The sequence below is a fragment of the Hibiscus syriacus genome, unplaced genomic scaffold, assembly GCF_006381635.1.
Source record: "Hibiscus syriacus cultivar Baekdansim isolate YM2019G1 unplaced genomic scaffold, ASM638163v2 tig00110457_pilon, whole genome shotgun sequence".
NCBI lineage: Eukaryota > Viridiplantae > Streptophyta > Magnoliopsida > Malvales > Malvaceae > Hibiscus > Hibiscus syriacus.
In genome coordinates, this window is record NW_024062744.1 from 233,696 (window position 1) to 243,638 (window position 9,943).

General features: G+C 33.5%; 1 protein-coding gene across 1 annotated transcript; it reads left to right on the forward strand.

Annotated features, from left to right (window-relative positions):
- The first annotated feature begins 7,707 nt into the window (after positions 1 to 7,707).
- Positions 7,708 to 9,703, forward strand: LOC120126295 (probable E3 ubiquitin-protein ligase RHC1A). Its single transcript, XM_039144518.1, has 2 exons — positions 7,708 to 7,809; positions 8,556 to 9,703. Exon 2 carries the CDS (start codon positions 8,576 to 8,578, stop codon positions 9,488 to 9,490), a length of 915 nt encoding a protein of 304 aa, XP_039000449.1. The 5' UTR covers positions 7,708 to 7,809; positions 8,556 to 8,575; the 3' UTR covers positions 9,491 to 9,703.
- Positions 9,704 to 9,943: the final 240 nt, after the last annotated feature.

A 9,943-nucleotide genomic window follows, 5' to 3' on the forward strand; every position in this document is an offset into this window, starting at 1 on the left:
ATTCTTGAATGGATTGATCTTCAAGCACTTTGCATTTGATCTACCTTGTAGTTAAAAACTCTCTTCATTTCATGAAGATTTGCCTTCATAATTGACAATCTTTATTCCTATGAGCATATATCATTTTTCTTGCCTTCCAAGGTGGAGGGTGATCCTTGGTTAAGGTTGAATCAGGAAAAAAATATTATAGGCTCAAAAGGGGACAACAAGGGATATATATATATACATATATTTGAAAGGATAAATGAAACAATGCCGTTCGTCATCTCATACACATAAACCTTTGTAAAAAGAATTATCCCCAGGGGGATGAATATTCAAGATTAATCTTTATTTACATGAAAATGTAATTAAGGCATGACATATTTATTCGAATTAATCCATCTTTTTTTTTGCTTCAAGTATGCCCCAATTACTTGAAATTATCTTCGATAAGTTGATCTATGATGCCTCATTTCGTCTCTTCTTGCAGGAAGATTCACGGATAATTTGAAAGTTTGGTTCTTTTGAGGTCCTTTGGTTTATAATGGTTTTGTATTTGGAAGGACAAATGTGGTGGAATGTTATAAACCAACCCAAGAAAGTAAACATTTGGATTTGGTGTCTCAAAAGCAGGTAGAGACATGACTTCAGAGTCACAAATATTTGTAGTGTCAGGATTTAGTTTTTGTAAGGGTCAAGTAGTTGGCGTTGGATGGAAGGTATAATTTTACCACTTGCCAAAGATCTATAATTCCTGAAAAAGAATATTTAGTCTACTTGATACTCAATAATTTCAAGATTAAAATTTGATTCCTTGCTAATAACGATAAAAGCAACATAAGTTTATTTATTGCACAAAAGGTGGAGAAAGGAACAAAAAACAAGTTTAAATAAGATGCTGAAAATAGAAAGTACTATAGTGGTAGATATCAACTTCTACTTGTTTATTTATTATGCATCATTACTCCTCTAATATTGGGTGTGTAACAGGATCAAAGTATTTGTCCTCACTCTCCCCCCATTTATTGATCATTTCTCTTATCTGGGCTAGTTTGGATGATTCCTCAGACATACCAATCTCTATTTCTTTCTTAGAAGCTTTGTGGTCAGATCTTATTTCCTCATTTAGCAGTTGGAATTTAGGCTCAAAATAATCTTTATTAGTGGCAATAGCTTTGTCCCGGTTCTGAACACATATTGCAGCTGTGTTTGGCGTAGTATTTGTCATGTTCTCTAAACTGCCCAAAGTTTCATCTGTGTTCAGGAAGTCTAATATGGGTGTTTGAGATGTTTTCATGATTGCATCTTCCCAGTTTATTTTTAGACCTGCAGGCCAATCTCTGATTACATCCATGGGAACCTTTTTGCTTTGATTTCCTTTCCCATTTTTTTGTGTCTGATATTCTTCACAGGATTCGATCTCATTAGTCTCAGTCGAGGCAATAATTTCTGAGTGTTGAACTTTAACCCCTTCTTTTACCTTGTATTTTTGAATTGCTTGCTCTAAAGGATCTTGGAAATTTCCCCCAAGGTTATCAGAAACCTTAGTTGAACAACTTGGAATTCCAATCTGATTTATCCAATGAACATCCTTATAGGTCCAATTCTCATTTGGAGACCACTGTGACTGAACAAGTCGTGGAGTAGTTAATCTAGCTGAGTGCATTTTTGAATGCAATTTTTCACCTGAACAGTGGAAAGGAGGAAATTGAAAACTCTGCATATTCTTTTTCTTCTTGATCAACCTTTGACCCTTTTCTATGTCCCTTTTCTTTGGGTAAAACTTATCTCTCACAAGTGAACTTTTTCTATTCATTGATTCTTCATTCACCATTAATTCATGCCCCTCGGGACCAAATCATGAAGTTATCCTGAATTACCATGCTCTTTAATAGGTTCTTGATCATCAGACACTATCACGTCGAACTCATTATCATTCAGAACCTCATTCATAGCCTTCACAGCGGGATCCTCTAAGCCCTCCATAGATCATATCATTCATCATGCTCATTAACATGGTCATTTGTTCTGTTGAATCAGCCTGGAACTTTTTTGCATGATCAGCCATTTCTTGTTGAGTCTTGATAAGTTGCTCTTGCAATTTCTCGATTCTACCAACCCTTGCTAGAATCTCATTCATGGCTATTATCCCTCTTTATGAAGACCAAGTTAACTCCACTTTGATTTCAAAAATTCTGTCATGGAATTCTCCACTAATTATTCCACGCTGTCATGATTAAATGCATGTAAAATAGTTTGAAATAAAATGTAATTATACAAAGATGGAAATGCAAAAATGAAAATGTAAATACAAACGTAAGAATGCAAAAATGCAAAATGAAAATGCAAATGCAAATGCAAATGTGTGAATAAAATTGCAAATTGTGCCATACAAAAGCAAACATAAAAGTATAAATGAAAAATGAAAAATGCAAAGATGCAAAATGCAAACGTATGTATGAAAAGGTGTTACTCAAGAGTGATCATCTTAGAACAGATTTCATTGAACACAAAAGTTTTCGTGCATCAAACAAAACTTTTACATGCAGGGGACAACTTTCAGTCCTAACTTCAACAAAACTTTACATATAGGGGATAATTTTCCCTCCTAAATTCTTTAAAGCCAAGTTAGTCTATCAGCTTATGGGTAATATTGCTTGTCTGGACTACAGCTTCTTCCATATTGCTTATTTGGACTGCAGCTTCTTCCATGACATTCTCTTTTTCCTTTATCTTCTGTGTTATTTCTCGAAGTTGCTTGTTTTCCCTTATAAGAGAAATTTTATGTTCAAGAAGTTCTTGGACAAGATATTCATATATGTTGCAGTTCTTTTTCAGCTTGGTGACCCCTGTTATCCATTCTTCTGGAGTGTTTCCTATGCCAGCATTTCGAAAGGCTTGACTGATCTTTTGGAAATCTGTATGCATGATTTCCACTTCTCTGCTCAATTTCTTGTTTTGGTCATTCAAGTCCTTCAAATAACATGCTTGAGCTTCATAAAAACCTCCTCTACTCTGAATGCCCTGATTGATGCTCTTACCATAGACTACTTTTGGTATCAATATGGCAGAATCTTTGTGGAGTACTTTTGGTATTAATATAATAGGATCTCTGTGTGCATTGCTCGTTTCTATCTTCAGAGTTTCTTCAGGATGTCTTTCCTTATCCGTATCATATTTTGTTTGATCATATAACTTTTTTTCCATTTACGATTTATTTCCAATTTGATGAACAGTCTTTCAAGTCAACACCTTTTGGTTATGCCATGATCATGCAATGTAGACTAAAGAATATAAATAAATTAGTGTAATGTAACATGTATGGAAAAAATAAGAAAAAAATAGAATAGTTAGTACCAAATGATGGAAAGAAAAATTCTATCTATAAAGGTATAACTACTAACCTCATGCTTTCTAGTTCCATGTTTTTTTTGGAAAAATTAACTTAACTGCATGATTTCTAGTTCATAGGCATTTAAATGAAATCAAATAAATTAAAAGCTAGAGCTTATTTCTCCTTTGTGTACACCTACTTTAGACAAAACTTTCAGCATGGTTTCGGATCGAAAGAGTTTCTAGGGTTTACAATATGCAGAGTTTCAGTTCTAGGAGTAAAGGTACCCGCATTGTCCTAGTTAGTGCCCCCTTGGGCTGCTAACCCTCAATCCTAGTCCATTACAGACCAAAGTGGATCGAGTTCAATTCGAGGGGACACATTTCTCTATGCCTGACACGGAGAATAAATTCCCACGAAGACATAGAGTATATGAACCCCGAAAGCTACTTACTAGGTCTGACACGGAGAATAAATTCTCATGAAGACGTCGCTTCCACTCCCACTTAAAAGGGACAAGCTTGATTAAAAAGCTTATTTTATGCAATGCACGTGTTGTGTGTGAGGAGAAATCTTCAAACCTCTGACAGACAATAAATAAGGAAATTTAATACTTGAAAAATAATATATTAATAAAATAATATATATAAATATTATAAAAATAATAAGTATATATAAAAATTTTGAAAAGAAAGAATTATAAATTAAATATATGAATTTTTAATTTCTAATTAATAGAGACAATTTGTAATTGATTTTAATGTTTGATTAGTCCCCAGCGGAGTCGCCAAACTGTTGTAACCGATTTTCACCCGGGTACGAAATTTTTACTTGGCGGGAAAATAAATATTATTTTAATGTTTAGGGAGTCGCCATCGGTCTTTTGGGTCAGGTAGGTCGAATACCTAAAAATTATCTTTTAAAAGAGTTTTTAAGAAACCATCAGTTTAAAAGATAAACTGGTCTGCATTTTAACCAAAAATTCATTCTTTTTAATAATAAAAAGGGGTTCATGGTCGATTACATTTGGGGAAGGATTATCACCCTCATAATGCCCAAAATTGGTACTTATCAATTATAAATTGTCTCTATTATTGAAAATTTAAAAATTCAAAAATATATTTAATTCATAATCCTGTTATTATTAATATAATATATTAATATCTATATTTTTAAACAAGATACTTATTTACTTAGAAATATTAGAAAATGGCTTCTAGCTTCTTTAAGACAGCTCTTTTCTTAATATTAAAAAATAAATAAATATTAATAAAATATTTATCTAAAAAAAAAAAAATTAGATTAATATATATAATTGATAAAAGTAAAATATTTATTTAAAAATATCAGAAAATAGACATCCAGTTGCTTTAAGACTGCCCTTTATTAATATTTAAATATTAAAAATAATACTTTTCTCTAATAAAATAAAACAATATGTGTTTTCTGGTTTTTATAAATAAGATATTTATTTATTTTTAAAATATCATAATATGACATCTAGTTGCTTTAAGACTGCCCTTTTCTTTGATATTAAAAATAAATAAATATTATTATTTAAACCAAAATATATATATATACATATGTTTATATAATAAAAATAATAATGAAAGTAATAATTTACATATATATTAAAAGTAATAATAAAATAATATTGCGAATAAATAAATAAATGAAATAAAAAAACTATAGTATTAAAATATAAATTATCTAAATTAATGAACATAACTTGAAATATTATAAAAATATAATTAATAATAGTAATTTAACCCTTAATTATTAATCAGTGATTAAAATATCAATTATTAAAATTAAAAGCTCCAATTCGAAATATTGTAAAACATAAATATTAACAATGTAATTTAACCAATATAATTATACGAGATTAAAATAAATATTAATTAAATAATAAGGGACTAAATCGGTTATTTATCCTAAAGTATGTAATTATACTGGAAAGGACTAAAACATAATATATTAAAATTCGAATACCAAATTAAAATAAATAAAAACAACTTGTAATGACTGCTTTGTAAAGATTACAAAATCAGAGGGGCTGCGGAAAGGGTTTTATCATTATGAAATTACACAGATACCCCTCCCCAAAACGGCGTCGTTTGGAGAGGGGTATATAAACCCAAAATCCGGCCCCTAAGGGCCAAGCTTCCTCATTTCTGTTTTCTCATTCTCTCTCCAGAGAGAGAGATATAAATTTTTCTCTCATCTCTTTCCTTAAATCTTCGCCCGAAGAGAAACGATCACCGACCGGCCGCCTTGTTCCGGCACCGATAGCCACCGCCGACCACCGTACATGGTGGCCGAAAATTACATATCTACCCTAAATCAAAGCCCCAATTACCCTAAAGCCAAATCTAGTGGGTTTTTAGCCTAAAAACTCCCAAATCGGCCTAGATCTACACAAAACCGAAGAATTTACCTTGGTTTTCACAAAGTCTTCTGATGGTTTCACGACTGTGGTAAGTTTCCTTCTTTTTTTTATTTCGAATGGTTGCTTGTTGTTTGGTGGTTGTTTGCTTTGTTGATTCCTCGTTTTTTTTTCTTGCTATCTTCGTGTGGTTGTGCTTCCTCGGCTCTCGTTTCTAGTTTGTGCTCTGTTGGTCTCTTCTTCTTTCTTTTGCAGGTGAGGTGGTGGCTTTATAGGCCACCACGATTCTTGTCTCGGACCGGTCGAAAAGGGATACCCTAGCTGAGTCATCGGACTATGTTGGTGACTCACCATAGGGCTTTGACATGGGGCGGTGATGGGCTCTTCTAGAGGCTTCAACGGGACATGGCGTGGCACTGTAGCGTACGTATCGGCTGGTTGGACCATCTGGCTTGGGAGGTGTCGGCAGCAGCTGGAGGAGGCACCTGGAAGAAGCTTCTGGAAGCAGTGGCGGCTGGGGCTAGGGTTAGAAAACCCTAGCTGAAATATTACAAACCCTAAAGGGTTTGGGTCATCTATTGGGCTAGATGTTGGGCTTCGGGTTTTGTAATATATTTGGGTTTGTATATTTTTTTTATTTAATAATAATAATAATAGTAATAATAATAAAATAATAATAATAAAAATAATAATATGCTGAAAAAATTAATATCTACAGTTTATGCTCGTTAAAATTTTAAATTATATTTTTTATTAAAATTATGTATATTTGTATTTGTTATATAATATTTGTGAAATCTGTATTGTGTTCATTTGACATATTTGTAAACATTAGAAAGATATAAAATATGAATTTATTCATGAATAACAAACAAACAAATAAATCATAAATGAATATTATTTCTTTTTTTAAATAATAATATATAAACATTAGAAATTATATTATAGAAAAATATGATAAATTCTTAATACTAAAATAAGTGTCGGGATTATTTTTTTTCCGAATATGTGTCTAAACTATTTTTTAACTTATCTTGGTGCCTAAGATTTTCTCCGTTACTATTTTAGGTTCCTAACATTTTCTCCATTACAATTTTAGGTGCCCGGACGTTAACCATTGTTAAAAACCCCGTTAAGTAACACATGTCACGTTCTGGTAATTTTAAAAATATTTATTTAAAATAAAAATATATAATTTTAAAAAAAAAACTATTTTTTTCAAATCTTAAAAAAACTCAACTTTTAAAACCTTAATTTTACTCTCTCTACCACCGCCAGCCACTATTAACACTGTCAATCGATTAAACACTCAACATGTGACAAGCCAACCAACCCCGAACAAAACCCTCATACTTTTACAACCGATCAAGTACCTAATCCTTCTAATTTATAAATTCCTAAACTTAATGCCCTTCTTCCTAACTATAATCCAAAATTTATTATTAATCGAAGCATGGGATGATGGGGAGAGCACAGGCAAAGGACATGATGGGGAAGAGCACCGGCGAAGGGGAATGCGGCGGGGTGGGGGCGTTGGAATTGTGTAGTTTTTTTTAATTTAAAAAATACTTTTTAAAAAATAAAATCTTCAAAATTATCAAAATATAATACGTGTCATTTAACGAAATTTTTAACAGTGGTTAACTCTTGAACACCTAAAATGAGAATGAAGGAAATGTTATGCACCTAAAATGATAACGGAGAAAACATTAGACATTAGAATGAGTAAAAAAAATAATTTAGGCACCTATTCGAGAAAAATGATATAGTTTGCACACTCTTTTTGATATTAAACCTATGATAAATATAATTACTTGTAATCATTCTAGATTAATTAACATAAAAAATAAATTTTAAAAATAAATAAATGACCATCGATTCATATTTATTTAAACTCGTTGGTCTAATAAATAAACATGAATTTTTTTTATTGAACTCATTTATTTTATGGTTGAAGAACCTTCCCCAGCTTTATGATAGCCCAAGTAGGTTTAGGGTAAGCCCAGTCTGGAGTGCTAAATCCGGATAAGACGATGTCCACCATCTCCTTTGGTGAATCATTATACAAAAATCACTGTGTGATTCTCTGTTGGGGAAACTCCTCCAGGTAGGTCCCTTTAATTCTCTTACTTCTCGTGTTTTTCTTCGCCGGATCTGATCAATTTCGGCTAAAGAAGTTAATCATGTCTTTTAGGTTGCCTGCTTCTGTCTTCTCGTTTGTTTTCTTAGTTTCTTGATTATTTATTGAACGTGTTGAATAATTTATTGAAAGAGTGAGATCTGCAGAATTAGAAGATCGAAATTGAAAAAGGAAACCCCTTTTCCTTTTACTCCGTCTTCTTGAACTAAGCTTGGATGGAGCTCTGATTAGGGAATATGTATTTGTGTTTAATTGTTGATCTTTTTTTTCTTGGTATTATTCAATGACGGCGTTACGGACAATCAGTCTTGTTTCTATGCCTTAAATTATAGAAAATTTGGTATTGCTTATTGCTGATGACAGTGAAAAGTGATCTCTAATCCAATAATAATCAATTTACTTTTTTTGGGGTATTTTTTTTAGTGATGTAGTTAATATTAATGAGAATAGGTTGTGGGGGGGGGGGAGATGACAATTTCATTCTTTTTTGCTTCTAAATCAAAACCAACTAATATTGCTGGATCTTGATATTTGTTTGTTGTAGTGCTTAATATCTTAGGAATTTGCTTGTATCCAGTGAGAAATAAAATTGAAGGAATGAAAATCATATTGTTCTTGGAAGCCATTAATAATGTTCACTTTGCAGATTGTTATCCGTGATGCTGAAAAAATTAGCTAATTTGATGTCTGTGAGAGGGTTTTTTTCTTTTCAGTTTTTTTCGAAGAGAAAGCAATGTCAACTGGAAGAAATACCCATTGGTGTTATAGATGCAGGTGCCCAGTTTTCCTTCAAGGGCACGATGCAGTTTGCTGCTATTGCGGTGGGGGATTTGTTCAACAATTGGATGAAATGGTGCATATTGATCGTACAGATTTTTTTAATGATGAAGATCGGGGTCGGAGGTTTGGTCTCCTGGATGCTTTTTCAGTCTTCATGAGGCAGCGAATGGCCAACAGAAATTTTAACCGTAACACCAGGGGAAGAGCAGAGTCGGTTCCAGAGCATGATGTGGCACTTGGTCCTATGTTGATTTTTGGTGGTCAAATTCCTTTTAGATTGTCTGGGGCTGGTGGTGTTGAAGCTCTTTTCAGTGGGGCTCCTGGAATCGGTTTAACACGAGGTTATTCCGGGGATTATTTTATAGGTCCTGGAGTAGAGGATTTGTTTGAACAACTCTCAGCTAATGATCGGAGGGGCCCTCCCCCGGCTTCCCAGACTTCGATTGATGCAATGCCCACTGTTAAGATAACTAGAAGGCATCTTCACTCTGATTTGCAGTGTCCTGTTTGTAAAGACAAATTTGAACTGGGGTCTGAAGCCAGACAGATGCCATGCAATCACATGTATCATTCAGATTGCATCACCCCATGGCTGGAGCAGCACAACACTTGTCCTGTTTGTCGACAGGAATTGCCACCGCAAGGATCGGGCAGCAGGCGTTCAAATGGTCAAAGTGGAACTACTTCCAGTGGAAGGGAGAGCAGACGGAATCCATGGTCTTACATATGGCCGTTCCGTTCATCAAATTCTAGCTCAAGCCCTAACCATAGCCGTAGCCATAATGAAGGTGGTGGAAGCAGCCCTTCTGGTGTGGATGAGAACAATCATTATCATTCGATGGGCTATAGTGGATGGCCTTTTGACTGAGTTGTGTGTATCAAGTAGGTTGTTTTTCTTTGTGTTGTATTGAGTGTGTAAAAGTGATCTGAGCTCAATTTCATCATCCAACAAAATGTTTAGATAAATCTTGCAACGTGGCAGGGTACTATCTCATATGTTCAAACTAATCTCTGGTCTTTCACATTTGAATAAAGTATGTATATGTAAGGTTAGAGGTGTCCATGTGATCACTTTGGTTAACCGAATATAATTTCTAATATTATGGACTCAATTGAATACTTTTTATATATCAAACATCATTTTTGTTAACCTATGTTTGTCTTTTTTCAGGAATCAAAGCTTAGTGTGGTTGAGGATTGGTTTTGCAAAACAGGTATGGGGTCGGGGCTCTTTTGATTTTTATGTCTCCCCGACAATTGGGTCCTCTGGGGTTTGATTAGCATTTAGGATTCTAGCTATTTCCAGTTATCCCAAAAGGTC

Excerpts from the sequence above, each read along its gene's own strand:
- LOC120126295 (XM_039144518.1), top strand. The coding sequence starts at position 8,576 with ATGTCAACTGGAAGAAATACCCATTGGTGTTATAGATGCAGGTGCCCA.